Source organism: Sciurus vulgaris (assembly GCF_902686455.1).
Source record: "Sciurus vulgaris genome assembly, chromosome: 3".
In the NCBI taxonomy this organism is placed as follows: Eukaryota; Metazoa; Chordata; class Mammalia; order Rodentia; family Sciuridae; genus Sciurus; species Sciurus vulgaris.
Window position 1 is genome coordinate 59,581,872 of NC_136463.1, and position 25,225 is coordinate 59,607,096.

General features: G+C 52.7%; 1 protein-coding gene across 2 annotated transcripts in view; it reads right to left on the bottom strand.

Moving 5' to 3' along the window:
- The window catches only part of SPNS2 (SPNS lysolipid transporter 2, sphingosine-1-phosphate), a 35,199-nt gene extending 10,211 nt beyond the window's left edge, over positions 1-24,988 (bottom strand). Inside the window, exons 1-3 of one of the 2 annotated variants that reach the window (XR_013762747.1) lie at positions 24,421-24,988; positions 10,549-10,614; positions 855-991 (exon numbers count right to left, since the gene is read on the bottom strand). Coding sequence is in view for 1 of the 2 variants with exons in the window: in XM_079133094.1 (XP_078989220.1) it covers positions 855-991; positions 10,549-10,614; positions 24,421-24,790 (573 nt within the window). In the remaining variant the exon portion in view is untranslated. The remainder of the gene's footprint in view (positions 1-854; positions 992-10,548; positions 10,615-24,420) is intronic. The other variant, XM_079133094.1, reaches the window with a different exon arrangement.
- Positions 24,989-25,225: the final 237 nt, after the last annotated feature.

Below are 25,225 nucleotides of genomic sequence, written 5' to 3' on the forward strand. Positions count from 1 at the left end.
CTAACCAGGCTCCCAAGGGCAGGGCCAAACTGAAAGTTCTTGAGCACAGATCCTAGTTCTCCCCTTCTTCCTCCACCTCTCTCTACAGCAGCTGCCCATGATTGTCCACCCTCTGCTTGAATACTCCTACTGATGGGAAACTCACTACCCTCCCAGGGCAACATATCTCCTCTTTGGAAGAAAGAACAGAAATAAAGATGTGTTGAAATTTTTCCATGTTCCAGGATCTGGACATTCATTAACTCAACTGTTTCTCACAAGAAACTTTCAAGCTGAGAAGTATTACCCCCATTTTAATAATGAAGAAACTGAGGCTCAGAGAAGTTGTTTCAGGTCACAAAGCTGAGTGAGCAACAGAGTTGGGATACTCCAACCTAGGATTGTGAGAGCTAAGTGAAAAGCATCTTCATTTGAATTGATACTTGCCTCCCTGGGACTTGGACCCAAGCACTGGGCTGGCCATCTGACAAAGAGCAAACTGAACAAGAACAAGTGAGGGGAAGGGACTCACCTAGGGTCACATAGCAAGATGGGGTGGCAGGGCTGGGGCTAGAAGTCAAGGTCCTCACCACTAGGCCAGATTTGTGTCCCTGTTCCTTGTACCCTTCCCAAATCAGAGGGAGGCTCAGAAAGAGTCAGGATGCCACCCAGGCTGTATGACCCTCGGTTACGGCCAGCATGGAGAAGGCCTATCTGCAGGGTTGATTTACAAAGGCAGAGAAGACCCCCATCCCTGCTGCCCCGTCCTGCACTGGTAAAGCACTATCTAGGGTTCAAGCTAAGGAGCTGAAACTCCTAGTGAAGGTGAACACAGACTAGTCACCCAATGAAGGGACCAGGAGAGTGGGCCTCACCTGCTGGGGGATGAAGGAGCTGGAGAAGGTGACTGCTGACCAGAAGAAAATGCCGCAGCTGAGGATCACCTTTCTGTTGAAGCGGTCACCCAGGTAGCCGAAGATGGGGGCAGCCACCATGAAGCTGCAGATGAACACTGTGTGGGGAGAGGAGAGGCTGGAGGGGCAGCACAGGGTCCCTGTGCTGGGCCCAGCTGCCTAAGGCCAAGTGCCCATGAAACAAAGCTCAGCCTGGACCAAGACCAAGGAAGCTGAGCCCCTGCCCAGGGGAGAGAGAAAGGTTTTTCTGGGTTAGGGTGATACAGAGACCACATCCTCTTCAATGCATGTCCATTTTGTCCAGGTTTGGGCAAGCCCCTTAGACACTTTCTATACACCAAGTGCTATGGTCAAGGCTTACCACCATATCTCCTGCAACATCCCAACCCACCACCTACCACACCATGAAGAGCAGATTCAGAGAGGGAAGGCGACTTGTCAAGGCCCCACAGGCAATAAATGTCCCAGTGGAAATCTGACTCCTTGTCAGTCTGACTCCAGAGTCCATGTTCCCTATACTTTGCCACATAGCTCTCTTTATTATACTTGGGAGAGAAGTTCAGAGAGGGGAAGGGATCTACCTAAGCTCATACAGCAAATCAGGGCAGGACTGGGCCTGGAACAGCAGATCTCAGTACCTGCCAGATCACACAGCGACCTTCGCTCCCAGGCTGCAGAGGTTCTTCTGACTGTTGGTAACCCTGTCATTAATTCATTCATTCATCCATCTATTCATTCAACAAAAATGTTTCTGGTACCTATAACGTACCTAACAACATTTTAGGTGTTTGGGATATGACAATGAATAAACAGAATTCCTGCCCTCTTGAGACCTTTCATTCTAGTGAGGAGAACAAACAATAAATAAATAACAGCATATCAGATGGTGGTATGTGCTAAGGAGGGTAAAAGGGCAGAAAGGAGATAAGAAATGTACATAGGGAGTGAAAGAGAAAGCAGGTGTTTCCATTTAAAATAGGATCAGAAAAGGTGACATTTCAGCAAAGATGCCAAGGAGGTAAGGAAATAAATCATGCAACTATAGGGAGAACAGTGGGTGCAAAGGGCCTGGGGCAAGAGCTTACTTAGCATGTTTGAGGAAAGGCAAAGAGGCAAGTGGCTGGAGCAAGGGACCAAGAGGGCAAAGGGCAGAGACAACATTGAGAGGACAGACGGGTAGAATGCTGTGGCCCACTGAGACTAGTGTGATTTCCAGGGGTGAAAAGGGGAAGATTGGAGGATGCTGAGCTGGTTTTGTTCTTCCAGAACAAGAGTGCAGTAGAGTCTTAGAGGATTTCATAGGGAGGCCACTGTCAGTGACAGGAAGGGGCTTGATGGTCCCAGGGATAAAGAGGCCTAGGACGAGGCAGGGTAGACCCTAGGTCATATAGCAGCCCCTCCCTCCCCATGGAGGGCGGTCCCACAGCTGACAGGCAGATGGCCAGACAAAGGCCCAGTGGGCTGCTGCTGACCACCAGACTAAATGTGTACATGGGCTCAGCTGCTCCCTCCATGGACCTGAGTCCCCAGGGAGGTGGGACTAAAAGAGGAAGGGAAGGAAGAGGCGGGGGAGTGGGGGTGCACAAGGGGAGAGAGGGTGGAGGGTAGAGGTCTCCTGGACTAGGCTGGAGGGGTGTGGCTGTCCCTCTCTTATTCCAGCCCAGAGCAGGACAGTGAGTGTGTGTGGGGACCTGTTAATCCAGTTCTGTGTGACTCGGCACCTTGGGCAGAATCAGCACAGAGGTGCACAAAGCTGGGCACCAGAGACACTACTTGGGCTCAAGTCCAGCCCTGTTCCTTCATGCCTGGGTAACCCTGACCAGGTAACAAACTTCCAGGGTCTCACCTTCCATGGTGTGCTGGTAAGTGTATAACAAAGGAATCTCTAAAAAAGGAGCCCAGGAGGGGGAATCTGATACGCCGCCTCTGCCAATCTTCATGGTGTAAACACTCCTGCCTTGGCTGACGTGGGGCTACCAACGCAGTGTCACCATTCAGAGCTGGGAAGAGCTGTGCCAAAACCACCATTGTGCAGAGTTTCTACCACTCAGATAAAATACTGTGCTTAACCTTAAGAGCACAGATAATAAAGTAGTAAAAAAAGGAGGAAATGATGACTTTTGAGTATGTATTATGTTGTTTTAATATAAATTAGTTAATTGTAAGTTTATATAATTTAGTTTTTAACAATGGTTTGTCTATCAACCAGCTCACACAATTCCTGAAAATCTAACAATTGACTCTCATGAGCCAGTATGAGCCAGCTCCAGCACACCAACTTCCTCATCTGTAAAATGAAGATAAAAATAGCAGCTCCCCTGGGCTGCTGCTCTGAGTCCTAGATGAGACACCACTGGTAAGGTGCTTCACGCCACACCCTGCCCAGAGCCGGCCAGCCACGGTCAACACTGGGCCCTTGTTTAGGCCAGCCACAGCAGATATTTCCTCACATCTAGAAAAAGAATGTTTTCCTGCTGAACCTGCCTCCTAGGACCTGCCTGAGATCAGATCAGGATGTGGACAGGAAGGAGATTTCAGGGGCATCAGGACTTACACACATTAGGGCAGAGGATAAATTGCTTTCTCTGTACCTATCTGTGCTAGGTGAGGAGTGGACAGAAAGAATCAGAGTAGGAGATGCCCCCTGTCTGATCCCACCCATAGGTTGCCCAACTTAAAGGGCTAAATTGCTGGGGAACCAGCAAGGAGCACTAAGTCCCGCCAGGATAGTGAAAAGAGGTTTCATGGAGGCAGTGATGTCCAACCTGGGCTTTGAAGCATGCATAGGAGTTCACCATGATGATAGACTTAAAACGAAAGGTATATACTAAAATGTAAATTCCAAATCTTCCAAACTGTACTGTATAATGGCTAATGGGACATAATGCTTATTGCTAATACCTACACTTATCATTTATGAAACACTTATTGTAGGCAAGGCCCAGGGACACGCCCTCGACCTATTCACAATTTTCTCAGTTGATTCTATTATCTTCATCTTACCAAGGAGACAACAGAGGCTGAAAGAAGTGATGTCACACAGTGAGTGGCTGAGCCAGAATTTAAACCCCAATTTGGCTGACTCCAGAGTCCTTGCTCTAAATCATACCACAGGCTGCCAGGCTGGGAAGGGGGAAGGTCCCAGCTGATGTTTCCAAGGTCAGAGAAAGGTCAGGACATGCTGGAGACAGCAAGGAGATGAGTTGGGCTGTGGCACGGGAAGGCCATGGAGGAAGCAGCGGGAGACAAGGCCATGGAGGGAGACTGGGCCCTGAAGACCAGGACTGGGTCTGGTTTCTAGAACCATGGCATGTCTATTCTTCCCCAGCAACAGGGTACTTAGGAAAGTACACATGGGGTGAGCAGAGGAGGCTGAAGCAGGTATCCCATGCCTTGGCCAGGCCCTGGGTGCCCTGCTCCATCCCACTCTCAGGCCCACAGTGTAGCAGAAGGGCACCCTGCTGGCTCTTCTGACCCCTGGCCTCTGCCTGCTCATGTGGGGAATGGACTCCTTTCAGAAGCAGCACACCCTGCAAGCACCTCCCAGCCCCAGATCAAGGTCACCAAGCATCTGCATGCCTTTAACTCACCTGAACCCCACCATTCTGTCCCCATTTTACATATAAGACCACTGAGGCCTCAAGGGGTACAAAATCTTGCCCCTGATGATATAGTAAGTCTAGCAGGGATGGAGACTACTGCCTGCCCCTCTGTGCCTTTCCCTTGGAGACGAAGAAATCCAGGGTCAGAAGGGAGATTGAGTCCATCTTTGTAGCCTCATTCACCACTACCCCACCCAGCTCTGTGGAAAACAGACTGGCCCAGGCCAGAAGCTTCCCCAGCCTGCCCCCCACGCCCACCCCCTAGCCTGTAGTCTTTGTTTGCTGGGGGTAGCTTTCTGGCCAGACTGGCTGCCCCACCACCTGATTTGGGTAGGGGTGGCTTTCCCAGCAGTTCCCGCAGGAGGACATCCTGTGGCCGGGGTGTGGGGAAGCCCTCACTCAGCTCACGTGTGCTGAGCCCACAGGTCTGGGACAATGGAGCAGCAGGGCAGGGCGCCAGGCCAAGGGGGCAGGGCTGCAGGCAGCAGGGTGGGAGGGGAGAGCCTGGCCCAGCAGCAGGAACTTGGGCTCTAAGCCTCACTACCCTTTTCCTCACAGGGCTGGCCTGAGGCCATCAAAAACACAGGGGGCTGGACAACGTGCCTAGGGTGTTGTCCACCTTCCCAGGTAGTCCCAAAGCCCAGGGTGCACCTAGAAGCTCAGAGCACCCCCAGTGGGGACTCAGTGTCCTGGTAGGCAGCCCCTGCCCCCATCCATGATGAGGGAAGCCATCCTCACCACACACCATACACATGGCCTGTTTGATCTCAAAAAGTGGTCCTAGGGCTGGGGGTGTAGCAGAGTGACAGAGCACTTGCCAGCAAGTACAAGTTCCTGGGTTCAATCTCAGCACTAAAACAAACAAACCAACAAAAAACAATGTGGTCCTGGTCCTGGAGCAGGAGAGGGCAAGATCTGAGCTAGGAGATCCCTGGGCTCCCACTTTGGCCTTGGAGTCTGCATTTAGTCCCTGCCAGGGACTGGGCTGAACCAGGGCTATTTTTATAAAGCCCAGGCTCCAACTGATCTTTTATTTTGAGAAGATTTGCCATCATCCACATCCTGTGGGCAGGGAGGGTGCTCAGGCAGGATGGATTGGGTGGGGGTCAGGGTCCACCACCCAAGGACAGCCCAGGTCATCCCAGATGAAAGGGAAGCCCCAGAACAGATGACAGCCCACCGTGCTCAAACTTCCCACAGGAAGGACAGGAATCACCTCCCCTTTTATGTACTGTTTGGGATAGAAACCTGTGACTTCAGCAAGTGAGACTCTTGGGCTTCCCTCTAAATGGGGTCCCTGGGAGGATTGTCAGAGGGACTGCCCAGGCTTGCTTGCAGAACCCAGGCCTGCTGGAATGGAGGATGTCACTAAACTGGCCAAGAGGGGAGAAGAGCAAGGCCAGGAGACTTGGGCCAGAAGCAAAGGCACTGTCTGGTTTCAGTCTGAGCTGGCTCTTCCTCTCCCCAACCCTGGTGCTTCCTCCCGACCCCACAAACCCCAGCCCTGAGTGTCTTCCAGTCTCCTATGCCATCCATTCCTGCACTGGGCTCCAGAGTGAACACCGTGATACACACATCTTCTGTCTGCCCTGCTCCAAAACCTTCTCTGGCTCTCCATTGTCCCAAGACAAAACCAAAGATCTTATCCCAATCTTTAAGCCTTTCACAGTCAGACCCTGCCCCCTGTCCTGCCTTCTTTCCCTCCATTCTCCCCCTACTCCAGCAAACAGCTGACAAACCACAGCTCACTAAAGCCAGGCACTGTCACAAACTTCACTCTCACTCTCTCTTCCCTGTGCTACATATATGCTGATTTCCTCAGCCCAGAGTTAGAGTTATAGCTAATAATTCTCATTTGCTTATTTTCTTTTCAGCTACATCTAGTCTACTTGTTAACTCCTCAGATTAACACATTTCTAATTTTAATACTTAACATTTTTCCCTTCTAGAACTTTTCAAATTCGGTCTTTCAAACATCTCCCTGTTCTTTTCTCATAATGTACTGTTCTTGTTTTATCAATTCTAATCTTTCTTTTGAACTTCAAAAATTAAGCTTACCTAATTTTAAGTCCTCTTAAAATGAATCTATTCTCTGTAGATTTTCAGGCAGTTTTAGGGCCAGCTGACTCCTCCTCATGAGGATGAGTTTCCTGCTGGGCCCGGTGATACACATCTGTAATCCCAACAGCTCAAGAGACTAAGACAGGAGGATCATGAGTTCAAAGCCAGCTTCCGCAACTTAACACAGTGCTAAGCAAGTCAGCAAGACCCTGACTTAAAATAAAACATAAAAAGGGGAGCTAGGGCTATGGCTCAGTGGTTAAGTGCACCTGGGTTCAATCCCTGGTACAAACAAACAAACAAAAAAAAAGGATGAAAGAGATGAGTTTCCTGTGTGATTTGTTAATTTTGAATTTGAGTTAGCTTTCACAGGAATTATCATCCGGGCCCCATGTAGGCTCTGGGATATGAAGGAACAGTTTGGGATTTGCTTCTACTGGGTCTCCTGAAAACACACACCCTCTACAAAGAAGGTCCCAGTTCCGTAAGGAAGGAAGAATGGAAGGAAGGGAGGGAGGGAGGGTCCATCTGTGCTAGGAGCTCTACCAGGACAAGTGCCTACCAGCCTGGGGCACAGTTTAGAATCAGGGAACTTGCCTGGGCTCTGGGGAGGATGCCGAGTCACCCCCATGACCCTGGAGCCCAAGCCCATACTGCCCAGTTGTCAGAATCATGAAGCCCTGAGCCTGGAAACTGGGTCAGACTGTGATGCTTTGATGAATCTGGGTGATGAACACATGAAAGTTTGTTATATTTGACTCTCTACTTTTATATACATTTAAAATATTCTATGAAAAAATGTTTATATTAAAAATACTATAACAAGTGTCTAAGGCATGCACCTGATCCCTAAATATTCTGAATCAGTCGGCTTCAATTCCAGCTCCCACTCCAGTTTTTGACGTCAATTCCTTGCTTCTGACTCCTGGGAATTTCCCCATTAGCTTTAGCTTTTAAGCCAGCCATGTAATTTAAACATGTTTTCTTGGCATACTTTATCTAGCTTGGAGGGGAAAGGAGGGTTTCCTCATATCTACTCAATCTGACAAGCTGGCTACAAGTCCTTTCCCCTGAACAAACTCTGATGCATCCTTCAAAGCCCCATTCAAATGTACCCCTTCTCGAAGTCTTCTTCACCAGCCACGTAGGTAGGTGACTAGGTACAAACTCTCTACCACTCACCCGGCTCCCATAGTACTCCCTGTGCCTGAGTGGTGACCTGATGATCCATCAACAGAGGGAACATACCTGAGGGCAAGGACAGAGTCTGGGCAGAACCCAGCGTGGGGCCTGCCAAGCAGCAGGTTGAGAAGCAGCTGCCCCTTTAGATGTGGGTTATGGGGGATTCCAATATTGCAAGACTCAAGAAAATTTCAAGGGCTATAATTCTGCTGTGGGCTGTCACAGAGGATGAGCTATGGTTCCTTTGGGTATCCCAGGAGCCTCGTCTGAGCAAACAACAAAGTGCAAGGAGGATGCTGAAAGTGGGTCCTTCCCAAACCAGTGATGCTCTGGTCCCAAGGGGAAACAGCAAGGGCAGGCCCAGGCCTAACCCTCAGCCACCCCCCACCCTGCCTCCCAGCCCAGCAGCCCCTGGTACCCACAAATAAGCAGGCCGCCACTCCTACTTCTGGTCCTTTGATCCGGGCAAGCACCAACACCCGGCTGGCGCCCTCCACCTGGCTCCAACCTTATCAGGCTTGGGGAATAGACAGGTGCCTGGGGCTCAGACCAATTAGGTGACTTGTTGAGTTACCCACTGAGTCACCTCCTGGTCTAGCACAACTGGCTTTAATGGCCGAAGGGGTAAGGACACTTGGGGAACCATCCCAGTGGTGCCAGTTGTAGGTGGTAGGCTAAAGGCCACAGGGTAAGCACTCACACAAGACTCTGAATGCTGGAAATTCTCACCAAGGCCAGAAATCTCACCCAACTCACTGAGATGCCAGACTTTTGGCCTTTCCCAAGCCAAGTAGGCTCCATCTGCAGAAGCCCCCTGGGTCCCTATTCCAGGCCTGCTACTCTCTCACCATGAGACCTTAAGCAAGTTGGTTTGCTCTCTTGACCTGTCTCTGTCTGGCAAGTAAAGCTGGCAAAAGGGAGTCTGTGGGGCTATTGGAAGACACAAATGAGATGATGCTTGTAGGTGTGTGTCCACTTCCTGCAACATCACAGAGTATAAGAAAGGACTGCATGACTTCTCTCATATGAACAAAGAAGCCAGCCTGGGACGTAAGTGCAGAAGGAACAAGGGCACTGACCCGCACAGCTGCCCTGGGATCAATGTCCCCCACCCTCTCCCTGGGAGGCTACGTGTCCTTGAACATGTACATGCAGGGGTGTTAAATGGAGGAAGATCAGGGTCGAACCTCCTTACAGATCAGTTGGCAAGGCCAGAACCAGAGGAAACGAGGCTCTGGTCAGGTCCCCACTGGCTCAGGGGCTGCAAGCTGGGTGACTAAGGAGACGAAGCTCTCCCCTGCCCCTTCCTTGCCAGTTTGGCATCCTACTCCCTCCCAAAATCCCATCAGCTTAAACCCCATCTTCTCAGTCAGTGCTGGTCACTGTATACAGAGCCCTGGAGACTGGAGGGACCTGCCTCAGGCTACAAAGCAGGCTGACTTATTCTGGCCCAGACAGGGAGGCCCAGGAAGGGACAGGGGAGGGGGTTGGGCTTCTGGCCTGGATAGAGGCAATGTCTGCCAGCATGGGGACCTAGCCACCTGTGGGGGATGCTGAACCACACCACCTTGCCCCAACCTCGATTAGTAAGTCTCACTTACTAAGACTGAGTCCCAGAACTGTTACATCCCCTTTCTTTCAGCCCTGAGACCACTTAAATCTGGAATGTAAGGACAGGTGGACTGGCTGAGTGGCTGGGGCATCCTATGAGCTCAAGGAGGCATTGTACATACCGGAATGCTACCTAGACAGGTCAGGCAGGTTCCTGGACAGAACCAACACATTCCGCCCACTCCCTCCTAGGAAACCCCAGGCTGGGGAAGGGGTTCACAGACTCAAATGCACATCAGGGATCTCCCACATCTGACTAGGCCTCATGGCTAGATGGAGTCCAGAACCATGGGCCCAGAGATAAGCAGGCCTTAAGCTAGGGTCACACAGCAAGGTTAGGGCCAAGTCTGGACTAGATCTCCTCCCCGAGTCCTGGGATACAGCACTGGATTGAGTCTCCACCACAAGCAGGGAGGACCTGCTGACCAGCAGAGGTAATAGCCAGGGGATAGACCAGGGAGCCAGAGCCTCAGTCCCTTGGGGCCATGGTGGGGCAGGGAGTAGGGGGACAAGGGAGACACAGTCTCTTCACAGAGGGACGGGCCGATAGGCTGGGATAACTGCTCAGTGGCCTCCCTCATAGCCTTTGCTCAGCTTATAGCAGCCCAGTGGGGTTCTGCCCTATCTCTAGCAGTTCATCAGAAGGTTGGGACTCCAGGGGAAAATGGGACAGGGACTCTCAGGCCTGAGTCTAACCCAGGCCCCAGGTTCTCCATCTTTTGCCCTGGGTTTGGGAATCTTCTGGGGCTGACCAGGTGAACTCTTGTACTTTATCATCTAAGAGGTGGTTCCCAGGGTTAATGGCAATGGAAGGAATTGGAAATTGGGACAGGAGATGAAAACAGGTCACAGAGGCCCACTGGCATTGCCCAACTCACTCACCTAAGAAGTGCCCTTCACCTGCCTCGGGAAGGGACTCCAATCATTAGGTCTCAATGAGACCCTAGGACACTAAAAGGTCACAGGGTTTGAGCCTTTGGCCTATGTACATTTGTCTTCCAAGCCCCTTGGGGTAGGTGGTATGTGTTATAAGAAAAGCAGCAGAGGCTTGGACAAGTGCCATTTGTGGGTGGCAAGGGTGAGATCTGATGGAAAGCCCGTGCTGCCTCTAGGAGTCAGGATTGGGGAAGAAGAACCCACAGCCAGCAGGAGGAGATGCTAGCATCTGGGCAGGCGGCAAAGGCAGGTGGTGGCCTCACCTGACTGCAGCAAGCCAGCGCCACGGTCCTTGACCCCAAAGTGCTGCTGGATGTCTAGAAGGACTCCTAGAAAGTGAGACACAGGGTGTTTATTGGTGATGTGTAAGGCCTGGGTACCCCCTCACCCATCCCACCTAGAAGACCCCTCAGGCCAGCCCTCTTTCCCACCTTCAGAGCCCAGCTTGGTTCCATCCACAGGACTCCAACCCTGCTGTGACCTCCACCCTGCCCAGGCTGGCCAGACCACTGTGGAGGTCAGGCTTACCTCTTGCCCCGACTGGGCCTCCCATGTGCAGCCTGGGGATAGGGCCCCACCCCTCAGCCAGTGTAGGGGCCCACAGTACAGAGACCGGCAAGGCTCCCCTGTGGTCACTCAGCCCTGGGACAGCCATGCCTCCTATCTGCCAGCCTGAGCTTCTTGCCCACCTGTGGCCAAACCCGGGCTCAGATACAGGCACCTGAGCAACAGGTATGGGCTCTACCCTCAGGGAGACCACAAAGCCCAGAGCCCAGAAAGAGGATGGGTTGACTCCAGGCATGTGTACACATGCACACACAAGCGCGCGCGCGCACACACACACACACGCTCGCTTCAGCTGCCCTCTGGATTACAATCAGGACTCCCCATTTTTTCAATCATAGGAGGCAGGATGCAGACTGAAGAGAGGAGTCTCCAGGCTGGCTTTCTTGGGGAAGCAAAGTCCTTGAGACCATGCCTGCTTCCAAGGCCCAGCTACCTCTCCTGTCCTCTTACAGCCCTGCCTGTCAAAGGGGAAACTGAAACGCCTTGAAACTACCCACAGTTGCTGACAGACGGGCAGACAGACCCACGGCTATGTGAGGCCCAGCAGAACCCTGGGCCCCGCCCACCTTCTGTTGCTCTTAGCCATGGTTCCTGAATCAGCACAGGCCCCCAGCCCCAGCAGCTTATCTCTGAGGACAGCAGGACCTGGGCCACAGGTCTCAGCCCCCTTCCTGAGAAGGGGTGGGGGAGAAAAGAGGAAGAGACAGGGCCCTGCCCTTGTGAGCTCCCCATGCAGGGGACAGAGGCCCTTGGGGGACTCCCAGAATTTCTGGTGATGATAACAATGATGGCATTAAACATGATGGCAGTTTACATTGCTGAGCATTAACTTATTCATTTGTTTAACCCTCATACAGCCCAGTGAGGCAGGTGCTGTTATCTCACATGACAGACGAGGAAACTGAGACACACATACAACAGGGAAGCAGGGGAAAGTGGAATCCCCAAGCACTGTATCAGGGTCCAGTCTGGCAGCCAAAGACACGAAGAGGGTTGAATGTTACATTCCTCTCAAGACCCAGACTGGGAAGCTGAGCAATTTCCCGGCTGCAGGGTCAGACCCAGCTGGTGTCCTGGCAGCCTGACAGCCCAGAGAAACTGGCCTCCTCCTTGTTAATGCCCTGAGTGAATTCACCACAATTACCCTAATGAAGAGGCTGTGTGAGGCTCAGTTAATGACTTAATAACCAAAGCCTTGCCTCCAAGGTAGAGGCCAGGGGCCAGTCCTGGGCCTACAGGTCCCAATCGGCCTCTGGGCTTCTGAGGCTATGTCAGGGCACTTTAGAATCCCAGGTGGTAGCCCTGCCATCCATAGGCCCCCTGCCACTCCTTCAAGGCTATTTCAGTTGCCTCCTCTTTTAAGAAGTCTTCCCTGCTCCTCCCCTTCCCCCATCCTCAATAAGTTACAGTGCCCCTTCCCACCCCCAGCCATGTCAATCCTAGTTTTGGCACTCCTCTTTAGGACAAGTTAGGATTCCATGATTTGTTAGTTCTACCGGGAAGACACTCAGGGACAGAGATATGAGCTCCTGGGACCGTCTGTGACCAGAAGCTAAGTGACAATATTTATTGCTTTTTGCTAACTTCTGGGCACTGTGAGGCTCTAAGGATGGCATTTATCGTAGCCATGTACACTGGTAGTTATAATTATCATTTCCATTCTGCACATGAAGAAACCAAGGCTCTAAAACACGAAACTTTTTGTCATGGAGGACATTTTTTGGGAGGTAAGACTTGAAATCAGGTCTGAAAATATCAAGGAAAAAAACTCCATTTCTCTCACTTATAACAGAAACTGCTTTTATGAACAAACTAGATGGGGGGGATCCCCACACAACAAACAGGCAATTAACTCTGCAATGGACATCAGCTGGGTGTTCTCTAATTCCATTCAATTCTGACACTCTCTACCCGTGATAGCATCAGATCCCTGAAGTGGAGAACTCAGCCCCAAGACCATTCCTCTCACTTCAGATGTCTACCTCAGCCCCAGCCTGTTTTACCTGTATACACTGGGGTTCCCACAACCCTCCCCTTGGGTTTGTTCAATTTGCTAGAGCTTCTAACAGAACTCAAAGAAACCCTTACCTTTGCCTGGTTTATGATAAAGGATATTACAAAGCACATAGATGAACAGATGCCCAGAGGACACAGCTTCCATGGTCTCTCCAGACATACCAGTCTACAGGAATCTCAGCACTTCCACTATCCAGAAGGTCTCCAGATCCTGACCTTTTGGGGTTTATGGGGCCTTCATTACGTAGTCATGTAGTCACAACTGATGACATCACTGGCCAGGGTGGTCAGCTCAACCTGCAGCCCCTCTCACCTCCTTGGAACAGAACTAAAAGTCCTAATCCTTAAAACCATCCTGGCCTTCCCTGTGACCTGCCTCCATCCTGAAGCTACCCAGGGAGCACTGGGCATCAGTCAATCACTAGCATACAAAAGATACTGATCGTTTTGAAGATTCCGAGGATTTTAGGAGCTCTATGCTAGGACACAGGAAGAAGACCAAACACATTTTTCTCAATATCCATACCAGTCTACTACCGAAAACCAAAGATTGCTCTTCTGCCATGCTCACTGTCTCTTCACGCTTTGCCCTTGCCCCCAACCCAAAGCCCAGCACACAGCTGGACCTCAGGGACTATCTGTGGGGCAGATGCATAAATGGATGGATGACCATGAACTGGGCACGGCATGGTGAGTCATCTCCAGAACACAGAACAGGGACTGTCACAGTTTTGGTATTGGGTAGATGAAAGGATGGGTGGAGTTGGGAGATGGCAGGAGAGTCAAGACATTCCCAAAGTCCCAGGACTGTGAGTCTCCATTCACAGCTCAAAGAAGGACATGGATCTGTGGTAACCAGAGCTCACAGGTCCACAGCCAGTCAAAGCACTCTTGCTTCTTCCCTGGAGCACAGCAACTGGCCCCCTCCCCGTCCATTGATTCAAGCATTTATCTCTGCCTCCAGGAAGCCTTCCCTGACTTCTCCCACAGACATTTCTCCATATCTAGATGGTCATCCAAGGTAACTGGGAGCTCCTGGGCAGTCTAGAACCCAGGACATAGGAAACCCTGGACCCCTACCTCCACCATTTCACCACCATCAGGGGTGAAATGACATCACAGCCTTGGGTCTAACACTTGAGCTGCCACCAGAAGGCCAGACAGAACCTTCCCAGAGAGCAAAACCTTCTACAGGCCATGAAGCCCATGGCCAGGCTCTGTCTGACTTGGATGAGGCCATGGCCACAGAAGGGCAAGATCCTGCTGGCTGCTGGCAGGGGAAGCGTGTGTCACAGCAGCAAGGCTGTCGGCTCACATTTTCCTCCGGGGCCCCAGCCTGGCTGGGCCCATGCACCCCCGCCCTTCTTTACCACAGCCTTATTTTTAGCCTCTTTTCTGGAGGCTGAGGTTTGGTGGGTCACAGGACGGGCCTCACGCCCAGGAACAGCTTCCCACAGCTCAGGCCAAGCCAAGACCCTGGCCCCACCAGCCAGGGGGCATGCAAGGTGGGGCTCCCACCCCAGAGGCAGCCCCTAGCCAGCCCAGGCCACAAGGCCAGCCTCTCCAGGCAGCCACCCCAAATCTACATCCTGAAAGGCTCTCTGGCCACAGGGTCCTCATCCCTCCAGGACACATTCTGGAACAAAAGGAGCCCCTGAATTTTCTCATTTACTCAGCAGTCTTGCCCATCCCAACCCACTCCCCCCAGAGCAGGGACCTCTTTTGTGTATGAGGTCCACTCTCTCCAGCCTTGCAGAGATCTCACGCCCTGTCAGCCTCTGGCTTGGACCTAGGTTTTCAGCCTCTCCCTGGTTTTTGTCTCCTACACTGCAGCCCAGACATCTGCTTAGGCCTCACTCATCCCACCTGTGAGGACAACCTTGCTCTGCTTCCTTCAGCCAATGCTCGTCTCCTCTTCCTGCAGATTGGAAGTTGTTGTTTTAGTACTGGGGATTGAACCTAGGGGTGCATAACCAATGAGCCACATCCCAGCCCTTTTTTTATATTTTATTTAGAGATAGGGTCTCATCAAGTTGCTGAGGCTGGCTTTGAACTTGAGATCCTCCTTCCTCAGCCTCCCAAGCTGCTGGGATTACAAGCATGCACCACCATGCCCAGCTCAGTGGAAGCTCCTGAAAGTTCCCTCCCCCAACTCCATGTCCTCACCTGCATCACTCCCCTGAGACCAACTGCCTCTGGTAGCTCATCTCCATAGACTTAATGCCTCCGTTTCTCAGTTTCCTGGACTCTGACTCCATGGCTCTCAAGATGGGCCCCCTTCTGAGAGGCACCACTGCAGTACCCAAGCCAAGTACCTGATGATCAGTCGTTACCTTCTCCTCACCTCCCTGAGTCCCAGGAACAGGCCCCAGCAAGTCATCTCTTCTTCACCACCCAGACTCCTCACCTCTAGCCTCTGCTGACCCAGCCACATCCCTCCTGCAGCTGGATCCCACAAGCACTAAGCAATCACCAACTAAGTTGTAGGTCCTGAGCTGGGGCTCTGCAGGCCCCAAGGTCATTTCTGAGCTCAACAATCTAATACTGTGGCCTTGTGGGTGTCATCTCTTGCCATGCCTCAAGTCACCCAGGACTTCCTCAAGATTCACTGGCCCTGGTTCAGCAATGCTAACAAGGCACATATTTATGTGAACTGAGTGCTTTCTGTGTGGCAGACATGGTCTGAGAGTGTCAGCTCATTAAGTGTGGCTCCCCATTGCTGCCTGAATAAAGCCCAGGGCAATAGAGCACTTGAGGTCCCTAACCCAGCCAGAGCTGCCACTAGTTGGACCTCCATTTCTTCCTGGGTAAACAGAGATGTTAGGAACTTCAGTGGTGCCCAGGCCTGCCTGAGAATCCCAAACACCCTTAGAGAGGGTGCTTATTAGAATACAGCCTCCTGGGCCCCACCTAGGTCTGTAGAATTGCCCAGAAGGGAGGCCCCGTGACTTGCCATCACAGTCTGCAGTCTCCAAGTCCCAAATACCTGTGTCCTCTTCCTGCACAGCCCATCTCTGCCTCATCCTCCAGGGCCCAGATCCAAGGTCATGTCTATCAGGGTGCCCCCCTCTCCTCTGAGGCTCTTGATAAAGTGGAGCCTAAAGGGACCTCTGAGCTGGATAGCCTGTGGCCCTGATTCACCCTGAGAGCTGGTCCCAGATGTTCATGATGAGCACCCATCACTGCTGGGGGACCCCAGAAAAGTCAAGTCCAGATCCCAGGACTCCTGGCCTCCTCCAGCCAGGCCCAACCTGCTAACATCATGGAGTCCTTGAAAGATCAAGGTGTAAGAGAAAGCTAACAATGACCTCAGAAGCCCTGGGCTCAGACAACCTCGGACATAAGGGACAAAAAGCAGGATCCTGAAGCCTCTTCCTAGACCTTGTTCTAGTCAGCTATAACAAGCCTCTGGGTGCTCACCCTTGTTCCCCCACACCCCCCAGCACTGTGTTTTTCACCACACAGTCCTTCCTCCTGAACCTTTCTCAGAGTAGCAGGCAGCTTAGCTGGACTCTCAAGAGCATAGGCTTCAGAACCAGACCATCTGGGTTTTACATCCCAATTTTTCCATCTTCCCTGCTGTGTGACCTTAGACAAACTGCTTAGCCTCTCTGACCCAGTTTGCCTCCCTATAATATGACTTGGTTTTAAGACAACTTTACATGGTTGTTTTGAGGTTTATAAGTAGGTTAATACATGTAAAATGTTCACAACAGTGGCTGGCACATAGTAGGTATTCAATAAATGTCACAAATGTTATCAATGATCATTAACTAATGGGGCAAGAATAACCCCAGTCAAGAATGAGGGGAATTCTCACCTCAGTTTTCTTTTCTCCAAAATGGGAACAGATACTTAGAAAGACGGACCCTAGGGACCTGAAGGGATGGACCATGCTGCCTTTGGTCAGTCTCTCTCAGAGGGACCTGGTCCTCCTGTGGAGGCCTCAGAGCTGGCTCACTCTGGGAGTTTTGCCCCCATTCCAGCACTCAGCCACAGCTCCCACCCCCGGTAATTACAGAGGCCTAAAAGCCTGGCTCTGCTGACCTGGCTCTCGATGGCTAAGGCTGGAAAACCACAGCCTGGCCCCACTGGCACCCCCACAGCCTAGGGGCCTGCCAAGGCAGTGCTTGAGCCAGGGACCCCAGCTCCCACACACACTGATACCTGCCCTGATCTGCCTTCTCTCTCCAACGACAAACTAGTGACCCCTACTCTGAGCCTCTGGTTGCCCATTTATAAAGTTGTCCAGGATCTTAACGCATCCCTGCTATGTCCATTCCTGAATCTCAACCAAGTTTGCTTTAAATGTACCAACTCTCCTTTCCCCATGTCACCCTATAAATCTAAGTCATATGTCAGGGCAGCCTAGAGGCCATCTCTGCAGGTACCATGAAGATGAGGCCCTCCAAAGCTTTGGCCCCTTGTAAAGACACCCCTCCCTACCCAAGAGCCCTGCCTGAAGACCCCACCAGCCCTAGAGAGGCGCCATCCCCGGAACCCAAGAGCCCCCCTCCTCCCAGCCACTTCTCTATGCCCAGAGTGGGCAGGGCCGACAGCCGGGCCTCTGGTCTGTGGTTCTAGCCTATCATTTAGGGCCAGCTTTCCTGGAACCAGACTCTGCCTTAGCAATTTGGGGGCTCTGCACAGCCACTCCTTTCCAGCTCCGCCTCTCAGCCCTGTCCTGACCCAGGGACTCCCCAGACCACCAGGGGTCCGGAACAAGGTGGCCATAGCTTTATCATGATCCTCAGAGGGTGTGGCTGGTATGTTCACCAACGTAGGATAAGGCCGGGGCGCAGGGACAGAGAGGGTCGGGGAAGATAAGACACCTCAGAGTGGCGCAGCTCAGGCACACACACCCTCAGCCTGCTCTGGTGTGTGACTTCAGTGGTCACAGAGACCAGAGACTCCTGCTACCCTTATCTGGCAGAAAACAGATTCAGGTGAATAGGACAGAGGCTGAGGGATCCTGCAGGAGCTGACCTCCAAGCTCCTAGACTTGGCTGTGTTGCCACCCTAAGCCTAGAAACTCCCAGAAAAGAGGCAGCATCCAGTCCCCCATCAACACCCACACCAGCTGTCATCATGTAAGTGCTAGAAATGGTTTTGTGACCAAGTAATACCACCACTGCCCAGGCACAGCCCTGAAGTTTTCAAAGCCTAAGCATGCTCCTTGCCCTGGGGACCCCAATCAGCACACCATACTCAGCAGTGAATGCCCATAGAGGCCTCATAGAACTGGCAGTTGAGCTTCAGGGAGACCCTAGCAAGGTCTCCAGGTGAAGAGAAGACTGAGGAGGAAGCAAGTCAAGGCCCTGTCCTCCAGCTCCAAGCTCTGGCTTCTGGATTAACTTTGCATATTTTTTAATAAAGTTTTTAAAAATATTTTTAGATTGTCAATGGACCCTTTTTTTATTTATGTGTGTTGCTGAGAATCAAACCCAAGGCCTCACATGTGCTAGGCAAGTGCTCTACCACTGAACTACGACCCCAGTCCTCTCCATATTTCTTGATTTAATTTAAATTCTCTGCCCTCAGACATGTTCTCTAGGACTCCACTCATCCACCTGGAGTGAACCAGGCCCAGAGAAGACCAGTGCTGTCCTTCACAAGCTTTGCTGTGTGACCCAGGGCCAGCCCTGTGCCCTCAATGCTTTATCTGCAGAGGAGACAGGGCAAAGACGCCACTGTGCCCTCCTGAATGTCTAGAAGTCACTCTGCCCAGTGTGGGGGTGGGGTGGTCCCATTGTCAAGACTGAGGACAGTGCAGACAAGGACCGCCGGGACCACTTCCTCTCATTTCCTTCCTGGAGACATGAGGCCCAAGGCTCATTGTGTGCCCTGGGCAGGACAAAAGGGTAACACCAGTCACTGGCAGAGAAGTCCTGGCCTCAGCAATGGAGACCTAGCCCTTAACCTATCTAAGCCAACGAACACCCTTTCTACCCACCCTAGGGTCAGATAGGGCTGGGTCAACCCAAGTCTGCCACCCAAGCCTGTGCCAGCCTTACATGCATGCTGGAGTTACAAATAGTTGGTCCCTCAAGGCTGTAGGGAGATGGTGACCCTACATGGGGACAGGTGCTAAGACAGAAGCAAACAGGGTGCAGCTCAAAACCAAGATTGGAGGCTAGGGATTGGCTCAGTGGTAGAGTGCTTGCCTAGCATGTGAGAGACCCTGGGTTCTATCCCCAGCACCAAGAAAAGAGAAGGAAAACAAAAACAAAAATCCCCCAGTGTTAAGTGCCTGATTCAGCCCAGAGAATTGAAGAAAACTTCCTGAAGGAGGTCAGAACACTGCCAAGACCCACCAGGGGAAACGGAGGCTGGCAGTTCCTCAGGAACAGAACTGATTACCCTGGGGAAGAAAGATGCAAGCAAAGCCAGTAAAGCAGACACGAGTTTTTGAGATCAAAGACCCCACAAGGCCCTGACCACAGCAAGAGAGGGACAAAATAATCTATTCAGGGATCAGAGGAGGGTCAGGATCTGCCTTGAATCACACAGCAAAGTCTACAAACAAAGCCAGAAGCATGATGCTCAGCCTGGGAGACACTTAGGGCCCAAGAGGGAGCCCAACCCCAAAAGTCAGAGGATCAGGCAGTGTTATTTGCCTTTTTTTTTTTTTTTCCTTTTATTGGTAGTACTGGGAATTGAAGCCAGGGGCACTCTACTACTGAACTGCACCTCCCCAAGCCCTTTTTAATTTTTATTTTGAGACAGAGTCTTGCTAAGTTGCCTAGGACTGGCCTTAAACTTGTGATTCTCCTGCCTTAGCCTCTCAAATTGCTGGGATCACAGGTATGACCCACCGGGCTGGGGTCCCTCATTCTTATCTTCCTTCTCTTCTCAAGGTTTCACACCGAAGCAGAAACAAAAGCCACTTCCTTTTGTGAAAGGGTCTGGGGAAGGGGTGAGGAGCTCTCTGCCCATGGGCAGCTCTGCCTAGGGCAGCCTAACTCCCAAAACAGGCTGTGAACTGCAGCCTATAGCCATCCTGCCCCAATCACAAAATGGGAAACTGAGGCCTAGAACAGTGTTGTAGTATCTAGCCCCAGATCCCAGGCCAGGTGGGTGGCATGCACTTCCTCTGACAGGTCAAGCAGCACAGCAGAGGTGCTGGCAGAAGCAGCAGGAAGTGCCTTGAGGAAGAAGCCTGCTTGCAGCTGGTGATCAGTTACCAGGGCACTCACCTGAGCACATCCTCTGCCAGAAAGGTGATCGGGACTCTCCACCCCTCGGCCCTTAGCTGGGATTTCCCCATGTACAGACATGGCAGTGATCAGGGAAAAAAACCACGAGGAGAGTGAACCCCAACCTGGCAGCCCCTCCCATCTATATCCAGTGAGGCCACTCAGGGGAAGCCCCCTGAGCCCCAGCTCCTGGCTGGGTCCCTGGGCTCATCTCTCAACTGGGTTTGTGTTAGTGAACAGTTGCCATGGAGACTGGTCTCAGCTTCTCTGGCAGAAAAGGACTCCCCCAGGGCAGGGCTCTGTCTCTTATCACCAGCCCCCACTCTGCCCAACTCCAAGTGCCCTGTGTGCGACAAGCTGGATCAAAGGGAAAGAAAATAGGTCTTGGGAAGGGAACAGGTGCCGCAGAGAAGTTGGGGAAGAATCTCAGTTCTCAAATAGTCATTCGCCAACCATAATTAGGGCCTGGACCAGCTCCCTCTTGCTGGGCCTGGTTCCAGGAGCAAAATGCTACCACCTACACCCTCAGTTCTGCCTCCACTTTACAGATGGAAGAATGGGAGCCCAGGGGGCAGAGGCAGCTCTGGCATCAGGAAAGCAGAGCTGGGAAGGAAGGGGGTGCTTAAGACCCTCACCTGATGGGCTGCCTCCTTCCTCTGACTTGGCAGCCATAGGGGGCTTAGAATATAGAGTGGGTGGCTGCTGGGCTGGTCAAGCCATAGGAGCCATGTGCCCTAAGGAAACTCAAACTGCCTGAAATAAATTGAACTGAAATTCACCTGCCCAAGAGGGCTCCTGCCCTGGCCAGTAGATCTCTGAGCTTCCAGATCAGAAGCAGGGAACATGCCCCACCCAAGGTTCCTGGGGCTAGAAGGCCTGCTGCATTGGGGCATGCAGTGTGATCTTAGGCAAGTGCCTTTGTTCTCTAGGCATCAGTGTCCCCATCTGCACAAGGAGGTAGAGGAAAGGGTTTAGACAAGGTTTCTAGGCTACTTCAATTTTGTCCAACCAAAGCAATGCTCAAGAAAAGAGAATGGGTGCCTGGGCCTCCTCACCTGGTTCTGAGGCCGCCTGCCCTCAGGGGGTTCTCATGGGCAGAAGGAAAGACCATAATTAACTGGATCACTGGGTGGCACTGGGAATGCTAGGGCAGAGGCTGAAGCCACTCGGTTCCCAGGATAGAGCCCAGCCCCAGTGTAAAGGGAGGGGCTAGCAAAGGTATCTGAAAGGAACTATCACAAACAGAACCGGGAAGGGCATTCTAGCTGGAGGCACAGCTTGAGCCTCTGCATGAAAGAGAAGGCAGCTGACATTTGTGAAGCCTTCAGAGGTATCTGGCCTAGTCCCAGGTGCTTTGGATACATTCTCATTCATTCCACACAGCCCAGGAGGTGGAGATGATCCCACAGAAGGCTCAGGTGATGGCTACAAGGTCACACAGCTGGCCAAGCTGAACAGCGTGGACTCCATCTCCAGTGGCAAAGACTCTAGACCTGCACTGTCCACGCTGGTGACCCCCGGCCACACAGACATGTGCTGAAAAGATAAATTATGTACTGGATTTCAAAGAGAGTATGAAAAAAAAAAAGACAAAATATCCCTGTAATAAATGTGATATTAATTACACATTGAAATATATTGAATACATTAAGTAAAATATATTATTATTTAATTGCATCTATTTCTTTTTTAATCTGGCTACCAGAAATTTTGAAACTAATGTGACTTGCATTATATTCCTCTTAGACAGAGCTAATCTATACCATAAAAAAAAAAATGCACAGGATGAATATAAAGGAGAGTGGGAATTCCTTCATTCTTCGATGGGGCCCGATTATGAGGTTCTCAGGGTCCAAGTGGGCAAACATCAAAGACTGAATGAGGAGTACCTGCATCCTGCCTCTGTCCCGGTTGGGCCAGCAGGCAACAGGCAGACACAGATCCTGGCACAAGGAACATAAAGCCATAGCAGTTACCATAGAGACAATTAAAGTTCCTAAAAAACTGAACTTGGAGGTAGGGGGAGGGAAGTGTCCCATAAAGAGAGAGAGGTAGCCAGGCTTATCCGGAGAGGAAATCGGAACATGTTATGTGTTGGGGGTGGGGTGGTGCATGAGCTCCAGCCCTGGGCCTCGACAGGGCAGGATGCACAGCCCAAGCTGGGTGTTTGCCCAGAGCTTTCCAGGCCTTCCTCCCCACTGCCCCACATCCCTCTTAGCCACCCATCCCCATGACCAGTTCACCAGAAATTGGCTATCTTGTTCCCCCATTTTGGCAGTCTAACCCAAGTAGAGGTAGGAGCAGATAAGCACCAGACCCACTGATCCCATCCACTCCCCTGGTAGAGTCAGTTCCCTTAAAGAATGTCAGAGGAGGTGGTCTAGAGTCAGAAAAAAATGAGTTGGAAAATATTACAGTCCAGATCAGCACCATTCGTTCCTCAGCTGGGAGAGGATGGGGAGAACTCTTCCCAGACAGATTTGCTATATCTAACACTACCTTTGTTGTCCACCTTCTGGGCCATCTTGGATGAGGGCCTGTCCAGGGGCCTTGATTCCCCCATCAAGGTGTACAGAAGCCTATTTTGCACCAACTACATGTCCCTGATATTCTCCAACTTCTCCCCACAGGGTGGCACCTAAGTTCCTACGCAGAATGGTACAAGTATAATAGGGTTGGTACACTTGGGTTTTTTGTTTGTTTCGGTACTGGGGATTGAACCCAGGGATACTTTACCACTGAGCTACAATCCCAGTCCTTTTTATTTATTTTGAGGCAGGTTCTTGCTAAGTTACTGAGGTTCTAACCAAGTTGCTGGGGCTGGTCTTGAATTTGCAATCCTCCTGCGACCCTGGGATGGATTGTAGCCATGCATCACCACACCCAGAATTTGGGGAGTACTCAATACTACTCCTGTTCATCAGATCAAGGTAAGGGTCTCTTGGGGACAACTCAACCCAGTGGAGTATTGATACCACTAGTATCTACTTCCAACTCTCCCCAGTGGAGGGAAAGAGCCCAGAGGGTTTTGCAAGCACCAACTGGGGGGAGGGAGAAGCTTCTGCTCTCCCATCAGTTTTTCCCTTCCATCTGATATAACTCCATTCAACAGAGGGGAAACTGAGGCCTAGCGAGGGCACCCCCAGATGGCATATGTTTTATGATTCACTTGCCAATCATCACTAAGTTCTCTTTAGAGTCTATCTTAAACCTCTCTCCCTTTTTTTCTGTAATGCACATTCTGGGATAGCATGCCAAATACCCAGAACTATTCTCCTGCAGGGAACCCCACCTATGTCAGCCTGGCCAGATTCCTTTCCTCTCCAGACTACATCATTCCCAATCAGGGGCGGATCCATCTAGGGCAAGTCCCTACTTCTTGACCCTTGAGAAGTCAGGGAGAGGAGCCAGCATAAGGGAATCCCAGAAACACCTCCATCCCAAGAGGCCCAGGATCAATCAGAAATAGAGAGACAGACCTAAACATAAGCTGAGACTGGCCCAAGGTCACACACAAAGCACATTTGGGATAAATCAGGTATTAGAACCCAGTTGTTCTATCCATCTCAATTCCATCCCTATCGCTGATTCCCAGAGATGTTCACAGAAGATGAGGCCTCCCTATTTCGCCCCAGAGGCCGGTGCTCTGTCCCAGGCCCCAAGCGCCATACAGCAGGGGGAGGCGTGCGTCTTCAGGCCTGTAGCCAGAGCCAGCTGCAAACCGCATCCAGGGTCCCCAGGCGCCGCGGACCCGCCCCGCCCCTCCCTCGGCTCCCCGCAGGCCGGAGCCTTTGTCAGCCACGCGCTCACAAGCTCACACACACATCCGCGCCGCCACGAGTGCACACACTCAGTCTCCCTGGCGCATACCCGCAAGGGGCGCACACACTCGCCGCACGCACTCAGGGTGGTGGAAACGGCTAAGGAAGGAAGGAACTGACTGGCCCTGGATACACAGCCCGCCTGGGCTAGGGGAAGACTAAGAGAGGCCCAGGAACCTGCGGCTGTCGCGGGAGGGGGCGCAGAGGAAAGAACGCAGAGAGACGCAGAGGAGACTCGAAGAAGAGGACAACGGAAGGGCCGTCAAGGGCTGGCGAGGACTCGCTGGCTGCTCTAGGGATGAGGACTCCTCCAACCCTTGTCCCTGGGTGTGTGGGGCGTGGGGGAGGGGGTACTCGAGACTGGACCCGTGGAGCACCGGGGCATCACTTGCTCAGTTGTGCCTGAGGACAGAACCCTTGGGGGACTCCGCGTAGGGCTTGGATACAGGGAACCTGGGGCCAAAAAGCTCCCTAGGGTACTTCTTGGGGGGGGGGGGGATTCCTGGTCCTTGGATTGGGTGGGGCACTTGCTCACCTGCCACGGTGTACCTGTCCAGGTAGTTAAGCACGTTGCCCAAGCTGAGGATGGCGGCGGCTGCCCCCCGCCCGCGGCCCAGGGTGACCGGTTTGGGCTGCTGCGCGCCGGGGCCCTTGGCAGCGGCTGCGCAGCCGGGGGTGCCGGCGATGCTGGGGGGTCCGGCCGGAGCCCGCCTCACGCTGCCGGACAGCGTTTGCACCTCATCGTCCGCGGCCACGACTCCAGCGCTCCCGACACCCCTCGCCCCGCAGCAACCGCTACCGCCGGCCCCTCGCTGCGCCCCCCGGCGCCGGCGCCGCCGCTCCGCGTCCGCCTCCTCCTCCTCCGCGCCGCCCGCCGCCGCCGAGGCGCATTCCAGGCACATCATGCCGGCCGGGATCGGGGCGGCGGGGGGCGCGGGGGCCACGGGGCCCAGCTCGGGCCCTCTCAGTGCGTGCGTGCGCTGCGGAGCCGCGGCTGCACCATCCCGGCTGGGCCCCGTCGGCTTCTGAGCTCCGGCTCGGGCCCCGGCTGCGGCACTGCCACTGTTCAGCCAGACGCGCCGCCGTCGCCTCGGCGGCTCTGACAGCTGCGGTCCGGACCCGCCCACCAGGCCCGCGCCCAATCAGCTCCATGCTCAGGCCACAACCCCGCCCCGCACGTGCTGCCCCGGGGGGCAGGGGGGGGCCTGGCCGCAGAGCCCCACCCACCTGACGGGGGCGCAGTCACGCTGGAGCTGTGCGGCCGCTGAAGCAGGCTAAGACCTGGAAGGGTTTTATGGGGAGCTACCCAGCTGGGATTGGGGTGCAGGAAGCTGGAATCC